General features: G+C 40.6%; 2 protein-coding genes and 1 long non-coding RNA gene across 3 annotated transcripts; 2 read left to right on the top strand and 1 right to left on the bottom strand.

The window, feature by feature from the left end:
- Positions 1-1951: 1951 nt before the first annotated feature.
- On the bottom strand, positions 1952-4643 carry LOC115251996 (zinc transporter ZIP1-like). The gene is given in 6 exon segments (XM_029846086.1): positions 1952-2065; positions 2067-2321; positions 2723-2784; positions 2787-3036; positions 3204-3334; positions 4224-4643. Coding segments are annotated over 6 exon segments (927 nt in total). The 5' UTR covers positions 4339-4643.
- A 473-nt stretch (positions 4644-5116) lies between these two features.
- LOC115252150 (uncharacterized) lies at positions 5117-6338 on the top strand. Its single transcript, XR_003890590.1, has 3 exons — positions 5117-5325; positions 5640-5735; positions 6188-6338. It is a non-coding gene; the product is annotated as an uncharacterized lncRNA (long non-coding RNA).
- Positions 6339-6353: 15 nt separating this feature from the next.
- Positions 6354-7458, top strand: LOC115252149 (transmembrane protein 208-like). Its single transcript, XM_029846641.1, has 3 exons — positions 6354-6471; positions 6867-6951; positions 7176-7458. Exons 1-3 carry the CDS (start codon positions 6383-6385, stop codon positions 7311-7313), a joined length of 312 nt encoding a protein of 103 aa, XP_029702501.1. The 5' UTR covers positions 6354-6382; the 3' UTR covers positions 7314-7458.
- The last annotated feature ends 6454 nt before the right edge of the window (positions 7459-13912 follow it).

Here is a 13912-nt window from a genome sequence, read left to right as displayed (position 1 = left end):
CTGAGTTTTAAAAATTGCTTTCCCCTTCACATAACAGACCGTGAGCATTGCAGCGTGAAAAATTGGACTTGTTGGAGATCGTACGGACCCCAAACACCATCACGTGAATAAACATTAAAGGCTAACAAGCTGCAGTGCACGGAGGACTCTCAGGGTCTCTCTCCACACACTGAGGTCCTGGCAGACTTCATGAGACTTTTGTCGTTTGTCATTGTCCCACCTCTCATTAGTTGATGACTGGGAATAGTCTCAGACAGACAGGGGTTAACGACGCTGGAAGCATGACCAGATCCTTTGTTTTTGACATTCATTTGTGTTCTTTGAAGTAAAGTAATTTGTCACCGCGCGCAAATGAACAAACTGGCAGCCGTGGCTGCGTTATGTAAGGCATTACAGCCTTCATGCAATCCTGAAATTGGGAATTAACAGATACATAACCCCCCAGAACTCAATATAACTTATTCAGATTCAAAATCAGGCAAATTTGGAGAACCTGTTTTTATTAGGGCCCCCTGCGGAGGCCTTAGTTTCAGCCATCACAGGCAGAGGCTCGACATCGCCGCCTAGCGGCAGCAATAGCCCGATGCGGCCTTTTTTGGCTTCATTTATGTGCGTAATTATTTTGAATGCATGTAATGTGAAAAACGGCACTCAAAATTTTTCAAATTGAGTAATAAACTGTGTTTAGTAGACTCTAATTTATCAATTGCTAACTTGGTAGGCTGCCATCAACATTCTGTAAAATGGTGATATATTAACAACAGAATGGGAATTTTAAAAAGTGGCATATAAAGAAAATGATACAAATGCGCATTTCATTGATGTGACAAATCTTTTATTAATATTCTAATCATCTAAACCACATGTTCGACCAGTTTTCTTCCTTGTTAGTGCTGATAAAGACATGTGATCATCACATGACAAAACAGGAACTGTGGCTGAATAACCCGTTTAAACGAGAGTTTCTGTGGATGTGGCATGGCTGGTGTTCAACATCGGCACAGATCACTTCATCCATTCATATATCCATCCATCAGTACCGTACATTAATAAAACACTGCCACTTTACACATCGTAAACTCACTGTTCTAATGTGCCAACATTTAAAAGATCTTTTATAAAACAAGTGAACTTGTGGTAAATTGGTAAAAACAATTATAAAAGCACAAAGCTCCTGATATAATAGCAGTCAGTTTGTTTACATTTGTTGCCATAACAACCTTTTCTTCAGTAGAAAATGCACAAAGTGAATATTAGCCATTCTCTGGTATTTTCTCACAACTTCTTTAAAGCAAACAAAGGCATCAATGGTTCAAATTACATTAAACACAAGTTTAAAATTAAAAATAAATGCAGCAGTCTGATGGGAGCCACATCTAAAAACATGATTAAGTGTCATATTTAACCAACCAGGTCAGTAAAAACACTTAAAACAGGACCAAATTTAGGCTTGGCAAGCAGAAAGGATTGTACCAAATAAAATGTAATTCTTTTTAAAAAATGAAGCCACAAACATGAAAAGGTTCAAAAAATAAGATGTAAACAGTGCAGCCCTCTTTCTGTGTTTTGAGTAGCATCTCAATGTCAGACAATAACTGTTTGCGTGTCAGAAGAAGACAGGAGCCGAGGTTCGTCGCAGGCACTGTGTCACTGTGGTCTCCTGACTTAAATCCCTTTAAAAGGAATAAATACTGCTGTTTAAAACTATATTCACACATCAATCACCATTATAACAAACAAATCTGTGCAAATGAGTTTTAAAACCTGCAAGGAATTAAGTTTTGATTGTACTCTTAATAAACTAGATTTTAATGTCACGTTTTAAATGAATCCTCCTTTTCGCCATCTTGGGGTCGTCCTCACACAGGCTCCTGTGTGAGTGTCCTTCAACAGAAACCAGCCTGAGTGGCCGGTGAGGAGGATAAAGTTCTGTTATTGGGCAAACGCCTCCTTAAACCTGCGTCTCAGCCCAGAAAAACGACAGAGCCGCCATGATGCTGAACCCCAGCAAGAGGAAAAGCACCTTGAGGAGCTGCTTCCCGGGGGAGTTGAGTTCGTGAGGGAGGGATTTCTAAAAAGGTGATGTAAACGAATGTCCCAGCGGCGAAGCCCTCCAGGATGGCCTGGATTAGCGGCCCAGCGGCTAACTGAGCCTCCATCACACTTATGCCGATGGCGATGCCAACAGGGGACATCAGGGCAAACACTCCGATGTAGGCAGCCACCCACAGAGGAGGGATGGCGCTCTGGACCAGCTTCACAGCCAGGCTGAACACGATGATGCTCTTGTGGACAAGTATAGCGATGCAGATCTCCACCACCTGGAAGAAACGATGCGATTAAACTTGAAATTCAGAAGCTACCCACAAACCAAACAAAGTAGGTCTGCTGTACTGCTAAATCTGGCATTGAACTAGCACATCGCTGTAATTGTACCTCATTTATGCAGCATGAAATTTAAATTTTCAAAACTTTTTGTGATCTCAAGTTTACATTTCATTGATGCAAATGTGTGAAGGATATAAATGTGCAGCTAGATGCACACAAAGAATAAACCCACATGTAGAAGAATGTTTCTGAGAGCACACTGAAGCGGCCTGAGGTGGTCTTATGACCACGAAATACCAACAAGTCTCTGTGACTGTGGGTTTCTTTTCCTCTGGCTTAACCTTCAACCTTTCAGTTTGACTGATTCTCTGCCATGAGCTTTTTTCCCTCTCACCTTTGGGTCTGTGGTCTGCAGGCCGATGGCCAGCCCCTCGAAAATGGAGTGGAGGGAGAGGAGAGGAACAGCATGAAAGAGCGGAAAGGGGAATGAGCCTGAAAGTCGACATGAACGTGGTGGCCGCTGCTCTCTGGGTCCGGACCGTCGCCGTGGCCGTGGCCGTGCCCGTGGCCACTTTTTCTTTCTGGTATGAGGGTGGTTCTCTCCTCATGAGTTGCTCTCATCTCCTTACAGTTCAGAACAATCCTCTCCAGAATGAGGACTGTAAAGAAGCCAGCAGCCATGATAAACTCTGGAAGAGGGAAACTGGTCTGTTTGAGACCAGCATAGAGAGATTATTCAATTTGAAGGATTATTATTATTATTACTCCATTTAAATGTCAAAAGAATGTTCACACATCACATGTTGATGCCTATACTGGCGATATTCTGGACAAATGACCTAGTCCATGTCCAAACCTGTCCTACATGGACATACCTCCAACTGCCGAGCATGCAGCTCCGTGTTGATGTCTGACAAATAATCCGGAATGATGTCGAGGAAACATGCTGACAAGAAGACGCCTCCAGCGAAACAGCTGATTAGACTCAGAACTGTCCGATGGGTTTCTGCAGATCAGAATAAAAAAGTCCATTACACATTGAGAAGGAATTAGAGACCAACTCGAACAATAACCAAACAGGTTTTACGGTTTACAAATTTGCAACTTATATGTGAACGCTTTAGGTTTCTCAAAACTACAAAATTGTTTATTTTCCAATTTTCTAATATCATGAAATCATGAAAAACAACGTTTTTCACCCAATAGGCCAACAAAGCCCGTGGTAGTCTGAACTCCAATATAATTCATTCCTAAACAGAAAATCCAAGCGATGCATGATGGTATCAGGTATCAGGATTTTGAATTTTGTGGGGAACACAAAGCTGTGAGTGGTTGCTTTCACCTTTATATTCATAAGTCGAAGTACATCATGAGGAAGAATGTTTCATGAAATATGAGCAAAGGAAGCTTCGCCCATGTCAGATGACTCGTACAGGAAGATGAGGCTATAACACGAGTCATCCACTATAACAGCTGACAGAGGTAGTCACATCTTCACTTGGTTGAGGCCAAATACGTGAGGATTTGAACGTGGATGTTTGGATTTGCACCATGGCCGAATATCCATCCCATTCTTACCCAAATCAGCAGCGACAATAGCTAACGACCTGATAAAATCACAGGACGCTGTGCTGCTAAAACACACGATAAGATGAGACGGACAGGCCAAAAACATTCTGCTGATCTTGTAACATCATTGGATATTCGCTTATCTTGGAATAACGAGACCAAATAAACGATGTCCTGCGAATAATCCAATCACTGTACTTTAAAACACACCAAAACTAAAGGCAGCTAGAAGGCAATCTTACAGAAAACAACAGCAACTGTTCGGTTTATTGAAGACAAAGATTGACAGACCTTCTCTGTTCGTTGTTATAGTAACGTCTACAAACCTGTGCCGTCTGTGTCTCGGAACCATTTAACTCGAGCGGGGATGAATCCAAAAATAAGGGTCAAAAACAATAAACCCACCAGGGCGGCTATTTTAACCTGGAGCAGATATTCCATTGTGTACCATAAAACGTCGTTTTAAAATTAACGAGGTCCACTATCGGACAGAGATCACTGAAACAAGCTGAAGTTTACAAACTGGAGTTTCACTGACCAGCAGAACCTCCCTCTGTTGTTACTGGGAAGTACTTCAGCTACGGTGGCCCAAAGAGTCCAAAGTTTGGCTGCAAAAACAAAATAGGAGCAAACTTTTCACAGATCTGCCGACAGTACAAACAAACAAAAATCATACAGAGACAGCGGAATATTCTCTGTTACGTCTTTGCTTTAAATTAGTTCAACCACAAAAGCGTCAGGTGACATAGAGTAGTTAAACAGTTAATTCGTATCTTCCGGCTCTCTTCGACCTGTTGAACTACAGGACAGAGTCACATGGGACGCTCCCATGTGACTCTGTTCTGTTGTCACATGGGCAAGTGCTCAGCCCTATTGTGGTAATTGATTGTTCTTGTTTGTCGATTTTTCGGATTCAGGTCTGTATCGATGCTCCATTTCTGAAGTGGTGTTAACCGTTCCTGCTTCTAAGCTGCCTTCAGCACGAGACACATCCCATGACAGTACCGAGCCACGTCAAAAATCACAATTTTGAGAATAAACCTTGATCTATGATGTTTATTATTTCACCTATATCTGATCGTTTTTTCTCATGGTTGCAGCTGTATAGAAGTAATAACAATATATGAGTTTAATACATATGCGCCCCATAAATAAGAATCATTCTTGTAGTTTACCTTCATGAACAGCAGATGGCAGTCTGAACCCACCGACAGCTTTTGTCACGTGGTTGATGACGACATTTTCCTGCGCCGGATATGTTGGTTTCCTGACTAACTAAATGCTGATGTGTTACAAAGAATTGGACCGAATGAAGACTTCTAAATTTGACTTTTGATGCACCGATTTAATCGTGAGATAAAGCGATCCATGTTTTAGAATTGACAGCAGAAGGGACGAATAACAGCCGGTCGGAGATGCGAGATGGCGGTGAGAGAACGGACACATGTCGCTGCACAAGCCTTGCAAGCTGAAATAGAGGCAAAAGACTGACTCACATCTGTATTTACCAAATAAATTCAATAGAATAGTTTGAGTTGCTAAAGCAACACAGTTCTCTCAAGAAATAGCATGGAAGGCAAATGTTATTGTGCAGTATCCACAAAATTAAATATTTTCCCTGCCTCATCAAATTTGGAGGTCTCACATAAAGCTTTGGTTTGCATTTGCTTAGTTTGTGTTGATGATAAAGATGTAAAATATTCTGCTAATGATTGAATAGTTCTCCGTTGTTTTCTCAAAAGCCTAAAGGTAAAGTTGGCACAAAAGGAAAGAAGCAAATTTATGAGGAGAATGAAGCAACGCTCAAGTTCTACACAAGAGTCATCCTAGGAGCTAATGTAAGAATCTTCCATTGTAAATATACTCTTCCCATATTACGCCATCAATACATTTTCACTCAGTAAATCATGCTTTTATTGCATCCAGTCTTATGTTAAATGAGTTGTGATTTCCCAGTTTAAGCAACCACATTTTTAGAAATTGTAATAATATTTTATTTAACAGATAAAGGAAAAGGTGTAATTTACAATGTTAGTACAATAAAGCCTGCAGATCGGGTAGCATCTTACCAGGTATCTTTACTTTAATGCTTATAATATGCAATATATCTGGAACTATTTTGACTATCTGCTTTTGTATTAAGATGAGTTTAGTCTTAATCTAAACTGTCACATTAATATTGTCAAAGGCAAATTGTATCTTGAACATTTTGAACAATTCATTGAAGTGTCACATTTAGTTTCTGTTTGTTGACTAATTGAAGATCTGCTTTATGGCTTATCCTTCCCAGGCAATATATGCTGCCATAAATCTTTTGATTTTCTACAGTTCTTCTACTTTTTGGACATGGGTGAGGGAATTCAGTCCAAGATCATTCAAATTGAGAAGTTAGATTGCACTGAGCCTTGTTTAATTCTGGTTCCTTTTTTTCTCCTGCAGCTGCTGCTTTGTTTGCCCTCACAGTTATGTTGGGAGCTACCGCTCCATGTCTGCCATGGCCAAACCAGTGTTTGCTGAGGACGGAAGCCTGGTAGATGGAGGAATAGACCTAAACATGGAGCAGGGAATGGCAGAGTATGTGACCCTGCAAACACATTCTTGATGTCAAGTTAAGGAGTTCATAGTGTTTGTTGATCCTGAATGCAGAGAACAGGAACTACATTTTCAGTCTGCATATTATTAGGACTTTTTTTTCATGGAGTACTCTAGCCTCCTTTCATGATGTACACTGAGTGTCTGACAGTGAGTTTCACCTATCAGCCTATAGCCTGTCTGTCCTGACCCTCTAATTGATGGAGTGTATTCAGGACAGGAAGCTTTGGAGACATTACTCAGCGCTGAAGCTCCTCCTAATGCTCTCCTGTCTAAAGAACTGCATTTTTGTTTTTCTCTGTTGATACTGATGTTATTTTGAAATGTTGCACTCATTATTTTAGCTGAAATGTGATGATTTCTTTGTTCTTTTTCAGGCACTTGAAGGACGTTATCCTGCTCACAGCCATCGTACAAGTGCTCAGCATCATCACTTCTTATTTCTGGTATCTCTGGTTGCTGGTAAGAACTTTAACTTGATTGATTGTCATTACATTGGTTTTAGTAGTTCATCAAATTGGTATGTTGGATTCATTTAAAAAAATGCAATCTCTTTTTTTTTCCCCCTGATTTTGTCTGTTTTGGATGTCTACTGAGGCTGTTTTTAACTCTTCACCACTCTTTGCATCTTTGCATCAAATTTTGCCCAAATTTTCACAATTGCTCTTCGTGACTGTTTGCCTCAGGCTCCAGCCCGTGCACTGCACCTGCTGTGGGTGAACTTCCTGGGCCCCTGGTTCATGGCAGAAACTCCAACTGCACCTGAAGAAGTGAATGAGAAGAAGCAGAGAAGACAAGAACGCAGACAGATGAAGAGATTCTGATGCTGCAGAGCAGATGGAGCAGTATTTTTATACACAGAATCTAATATGCAATTTGTGAGGAACTTGTATTTCATTCAAAAATAAATATTAAGTTATGTTATTATGAAATGTTATTAAACCTAATTCAATTCTTGTACTGTTGGAACTTGTTTTCCGTGTTTGCTTTTGTTCTGCCGCCTCCTCTAATTAAGTTATGAGATGAAAATTTAAAAAATGTGATGCTCTGAATTTCATTATTTCTAATCAGAGTTTTGGTATCCCCTCCTCCATGAGTTGCATTGAGATGAAACAAGGCCACATTTGTTTTTACTTATATATAACATTGACATAAGTAATTCTAGAATTAATTGCTGATGCTAAAATATGTTATTTCTTAAATAAAGCTACTTCCTCCAGTTTGTGGAGCTACACCTTTTCTTTTAGTCCAGTATCACATTGCATTAAATTGTACATTTAGTCAGAATCAATGTCAGAATTGCAGCAAACACCGAGGCTGCGCTCCAAATCTAACACTTGCTTTAGTGCAGCTGTCTATACAGAATACCTAATGTTCCATACATCATGTTTACATTGGAGACATTACTTCATAACATCGCTCCCGGAGCTGTGCTCATACATCTGCCGCAATCTGAAAGTAGTCCACAGCTTCATCATTTTTCAAAGGAGCTATAAAAAATCCTGGTTAATTGCTACACCTGTTAACAAGATGTCGGTAATGTTCAGTAGGTCTGTGGGGGATAATGGCCAGAAGGCAAAGTATGACTAGTTGTAGGACATACTGGCGTGTGTTTTAATGGATTCCAGACATTGAAGTGTGGCAGTTCTCAGTCATCCAGAGCAACTTGTCACCTTTTCTCAGCTCTGTCCACGTACCCTTAAAATGAAATTATTAATCGAACCTTAAATCTAATAATCAAGTTTGGGTTTGAAAATGTGATACTCCTTTAAGGGTGAGTTCACTTCAGAGATTTGAGGTGGTTCATTGACAGTATTTGTTGTCTACGTCTGTGAGCAGCATGAAGCAGCTACGAGTCCACACAGTCCTCAAGATGTTGGGATGAAGGTGGTGCTGACACACAGCAATGACTTGCCGGGGCCACGCTGCTCTGCTATTGGCTGAGTCTGGTGGTGAGAGCAGGTGACAACACCCAGGACAACAATGTTCACACCTGCGCACCGAGGGGTGAACAACCCAATGGAAGAGAACAAAAATGCGTTGGAGGATGTCACACTCCTGCTGCTAAGCTTTGGGACTTTCCAATTCATCTGCTCAGCAGATACACATCCATGCAACTTTATGGGCCGTGAAGTTATGATTTTCACTGGGATGTATAATTAAGATGAGTGTCACTTTAGAAACATCTGGTCGCAGAACTTGAAAGACCAGTCTTTAAAAACTCTTAAAAACAGAACAGAACTAACTCACCTTTCAAATCACCGCTCAAGTCCTAAGACATCATGTCTACGAATATTGTCTCAGACATTGAACAGGTGGACAACTACAATTCAGATCTGCTGGGCGAGTTTGCAGTGTGGTTGGGGGGTATTTGAACTTTATTCAGGCTGTTGGAGTTGACAAAGTGCATTCTGGGTTGGCTACTCACTCAAATCTGCTCCCAACTTAATAACAGATTTCCCATTATTGTTGCCCAACACAGCAGGCTGAAACCTGCACTCTTCTGTCTTCAAACAGAATCACAGCGACAAAGTAGATCCTGTTGAAAGGAAACGTCATAATCAGACGACCACAAAGTTTTGCCTGAATCTAATAGACACAAGAATTTGACTTTATCTCATTTAGTTTCTTAAAACATCAATATCCCCACAAGTTTTTTTGTTTATGTTCTTTCTTATTTTTTATTTATGTTCTTTTTTGTCAAAATTACTGCTTTTACTTTGTCTGTGTTCTGACCTCCTTCCATCCAGCCCTGTGGTCCTTTACTGTCTCTATTATAGGGTTATAAACAACATAACCAAAATTAAAGCAGCACGGCATCCAGCACGGCCAATCCCAGATGTGGGCTTTGAGAGGGACCATGCTGCAGTGTAATTTAGCACTGGGGAAGCACACTTGCACGTCACCCCTCACCAATCAAAGTCAGATATGGAGGAACTTTGTTTATCTCAGTAAATTATTTTGTCAGGAAATCCCGATTGAAGGGTTCAGCCTGGCTCGGAGATTGACGCACATTTTACATTTTTATTTAACTACAGATGTGATGTTACATTTCCCCTGTAATGACACAGCACCCCCCCCCCCCCCCCCCCCCCCCCCCAGGAATACTCGCCATTAATTCAAGTCTGTCAAACAGCGCTCATCATTGTTCTCCCCTTTAATTTCCACCTCCACACCCATATCAAGAGCTGGATCATATTTTGATGTGATTTACTCAATATTTTAGGGGGAGCACGTTTTGATGTTGACACAAAAGGAACTGCTGAGACACAAATAAAGAATTATTCATAGAATTTTCAAACGGTTTTATTTGTTAAAAATGACACATGGCGGTATGATACAGGACAAACATAACAATGGCAGTTTTACAACCCAAATTCCTTTTTCCCCCCAAAACTCTTATGTTAATTGCTTACGACATAATTAATTCTGTGATCTTTATATTCAAGAGCAAAACCGAGACGCAACCTAACCCACACAGTAACTCTTGCCTCATGTGCTTAACCACCATTTGAGATGCACGGAGCAAAAGTTTATGGCCGTGAAAGTGATGAGCTTAATGTGCTTTTTCAATAGGTAGCAGAAATTGGCAGAACACCAGCTCACTACAGGAGGAAAAACCTGACAAACCTGTGTGAATGCTCCAACAAATCGGATGAAATATTGATTGATTCCACATGTTGTTTGCACTATCATGAGGACCTTGTGTGAGGTTTATATTGAAATGTGTATTGATTGTGAATAAGGAACCACAAAATCTGCAAAGAAAATATGGGATTCTACTTCGTGAGAATCATCAATCAAGAATCACCAGACAAGAATCATGATCGTCTGTTGAGACTTTTCTTTTAAGAGTAAATAAAATATCCAAACTGAAACAGAAAGCAGGTAAAGAATCAGCAGAAATTGGAAATCCTGCCTGTGTGGCTCCAGGAGAACATGGAATTTGCTTTTTAGATCTTTTTACACTTCAGAACCAGACAAAACAGGAAATATGGGGGCGTTTAGGCAATGGGTGAGCCTTTGACCCCTGACCCTACCGCTCTTGCTGTCTTTGAAGTTGGAGAGAAAAAACTTAAACAGGGAACGGAGAGTGTCCCCATCAATGTTTAACCATCGTTGTGCAAACAGAAACCTCAATGGGTTTGATAGAAGATCTAGGTGGAGTCAAAATGATTGTTTCAGTTTGCTTTCCAATACTTATTATTGTTGATGCTGTCATTGTTACGAACTGAATTCCTTTTCTGTTTCTGTACATTTGTGTATGAAATACAAAATATCTCTCACACACACCCAAGGATTTTAATCTAACTTATCACCTTTACCTCAATTCTTACATTGCAAATAAGTGTCTAACTGCTAACCTTAACATAAACCCAACTAACCTTAACCTTAGAGCCAAGTTCTAAGGACCAGACAAAATGTCCCCACTTCCCAAAAAGATACCCACTGTGCAGGGGAAATGTACATTCTGGTCCTCATTATGTACTGTGTACAAGAACACACACACACACACACACACACGGTATAGTGAAGGACTAAAATAAATAAATACATAAATAAAATGACAAATTGTAGTCCAAGAAAATCTGTAATAAAGCACTTCCCAAAGTATCTGGGGAATATATAAAAGCTCAGAAGAAAAAACAGAAGAGATGTCAGAAAAATAACAGACAAGGCCTGTCGGTCCGTGGCCTGATGATTAAGGCGTACAATCACAACATTCCAAGCGGTGACCTTTGCGGCACGCTATACCTTCCCTCATTTTCCTGTCAACAAATACCTAAAAGTTGCAGCCAATAAGTAGAAGAAAACACTGTTGTGTCTACCTCCTCTAAAAATGATGTTTGAAGCAGATGTAAAATTAAAAACAGTTACAGCTGACATGAAATCAGCCATCGGTACAGCCAGCATTACTGCTTGATTGGGCCCCATTCCTGAAGGGAAATATCACCAGCAGCGTCCATCATAGCTGAAACATCCCGACAATCTCAAAGTTTGTTCTAGTCCTCGAGCTCGGACTCTGTATTGAGTTGGTCCCTGTTTGTCACCCAAACCCTCACTAGGAAGGTCGTGGACTCCGTCCACCAGACATCCCCTGCCAGAGATGGTGAAAATAAGAATGTTTGACTCTTGATTAAGGAAACACGCCATGATCGTCACGAAGACGTTCAAGGGCAAACAAGCGAATTGGGTGACACTGATAAATGGTCTCTTCCGTAGCTAAATTGATTGTAAATAATTCACCGTGCGTGTAGGAATGTGAGTGAAAAATGTCTGGAGGAATTCCTTCTGAATGAAGTGCGCAGGCTCATAACATGATGTATGTACAGCACTTCAGCAGCACACAAGCCTGGAGCTGAATGAGGCGTATTTGGACACAGGCGTCAGTCCCGAGTGGCCGTTGGTGAAACAGTTCTGCAGGAGTCGGCGCATAAACACAGCAACCGGTTATTTAGAAGCAAAGCTTAGAGGGTTTAATCCTTGATTGCTATGGAGACCCAGCAAATTCAATATTGGATAAATAAATAAAGCGTTATGAAATGTGATTACGTGACAAAATACAAAGTCCGAAATATAAACGTGGCATTACAGCCTCATCGAATCAAAAATGAAAACAAACATAAGGGAGGAAAATGTCTTTTCTGTTTGTCTTGCCTGGCTAAATAAGACTTTGTGGGCGAAGTTATGAAATAAAATGCCAAGTGAAAAGTGTAAATATTTCAAAGCAAAGTCTAAACTCTTTATTTCTTCCTCTCTTTTGTCATCAAAAATTTTAAAATGTTTTTTAATTCTTAATTTAGCTATGTTGCCTGGTTTTTCTTTTAGGATCAAACAGACTTCTAAATACTAAAACACACCCAGACAAGCCTAATATTTTGGTAACTAGCAATCACAATAAGCAGCGTTGCCACCACGGTGGCCTTGGATGAAGGCGCCAACCGTCAACCACAACTTCCTGTTCAATGAGGTTTTGATCCTTTGTTCTCCAATGACGCCCCTCCCAAAATAAGTCAGCCCTCCACTCATGATCTGGGTCGGACATTTGTGCTTTCATTTAAAGTAAATAAATAAAGCGTTCTCAGGGCAGCCGTGGTGCCACCGTCCCTGCGTCGCCTGCTGAACCTGGACCAGTTAGCGGTGGGCTCCATCACACCGGGTTCTTTTCCTTTTCCTTTGTTTTCATTCCATTTCCTTCCTCATTTTCTGAGATACAGTTTCCCCTGATGGAAGTCTAAACAAAATACAATAATGTGAAAGTAAACAAACTCCCAAATATCATGTTCTACAACCTTTGGCCTCTCTGTAGGCTTTGCCGTATAAATCTGGTACTTTATGTTTATCATTCTGATGCAACAAACTGTATTTTTAGCATTAATAATAATAATAATAATAATAATAATCCTCTGAAGTATATCAACTGAAGGAGGTGTGAGTCACATATGCGGCCTCACAAATATTTATAGAAACTGTTGCACACGTTCAGGGAGCACCTATAAATGATTGCTAAATGTAAGATTAATTGTTAAGCCTTTGTTCTAGCAAAGGTTCCAACTGACAGACTATGAAGGAAGGATGTCGTGAACAGGATCTTCCATCAAAAGGAGCGAGGCGTTCACTGACCCATAGGTTTACATGAACTGGTAAAAAGATTTGGATATGACTGGCGGCGACCATTTAATCAGATTATTGTGCTTGACCCCAGTATGTGTATGGAACACTATTTTTTTATGTACCAGGCTGCTCCGATAAAGATTTGCAGTGACTGGTTGGGAGTCTTCACAGGTCTGATGGACATGTTTTCACATCTCCTCTTTCTGTCTGATCTCCCCCCTCTCCTCCTCCTCCACCCAGCCTGCCACCAGCAGGGGTAAGGAGTCTGGTTCTAGTTGAGTCTTCCTGATAAATGTTTATCCTTGTCATTTTTGCATATAAATGCCTGCTCTGAGGGCATAGTGCTGTAAAAATCACATTATTGGCACTCCAATTGTGACGCTGATTCTGGAACTACAATCATTGCTGCATTTTTCCATCTCAAATCCATCTAGTATTTATCTGCTATTAGACCCACAATGAAAATCTAGAGTAATTGTTAATTTCTAGTTGTGTCATAAATTGTTCACCATTAATTTGTGACTGTCAGAACGGAGACACGGTTAATGGTGATTTATGAGTTAAGTAGTGCAGCCAGTGGATTGTGGTTAGCGTGAGAGGAAGAAAGAAAATAAATTTGAGGGGCTTTGGAAAAAAAAAAGAGAAACAACTCCATGAACACTAACCGAAAGGGCGGCTGAGCTCAGTTTCAGTGGAATGGCAGAGCATTATAGTTGAAGTGTGAGAGGGCAGAGCGAGACTTGATTACAGCCTCTCTGGTGCCAGAGGTCCAGCCGACGAGGATGGGTGTGTGCTGATTTGCTGTTAA

Source organism: Takifugu rubripes, chromosome 13 (genome assembly GCF_901000725.2).
Source record: "Takifugu rubripes chromosome 13, fTakRub1.2, whole genome shotgun sequence".
Taxonomy (NCBI): domain Eukaryota; kingdom Metazoa; phylum Chordata; class Actinopteri; order Tetraodontiformes; family Tetraodontidae; genus Takifugu; species Takifugu rubripes.
The sequence above is the reverse complement of the archived record's forward strand: the minus strand, read 5'-3'. Positions and strand labels throughout refer to the sequence as shown.

Coding starts and splice junctions, on each gene's coding strand:
- LOC115252149 (XM_029846641.1), top strand. CDS start 6,383: ATGTCTGCCATGGCCAAACCAGTGTTTGCTGAGGACGGAAGCCTGGTA. Junction 6,472..6,866: donor ATGGAGCAGGGAATGGCAGA/GTATGTGACCCT, acceptor GTTCTTTTTCAG/GCACTTGAAGGACGTTATCC. Junction 6,952..7,175: donor TCTGGTATCTCTGGTTGCTG/GTAAGAACTTTA, acceptor TGTTTGCCTCAG/GCTCCAGCCCGTGCACTGCA.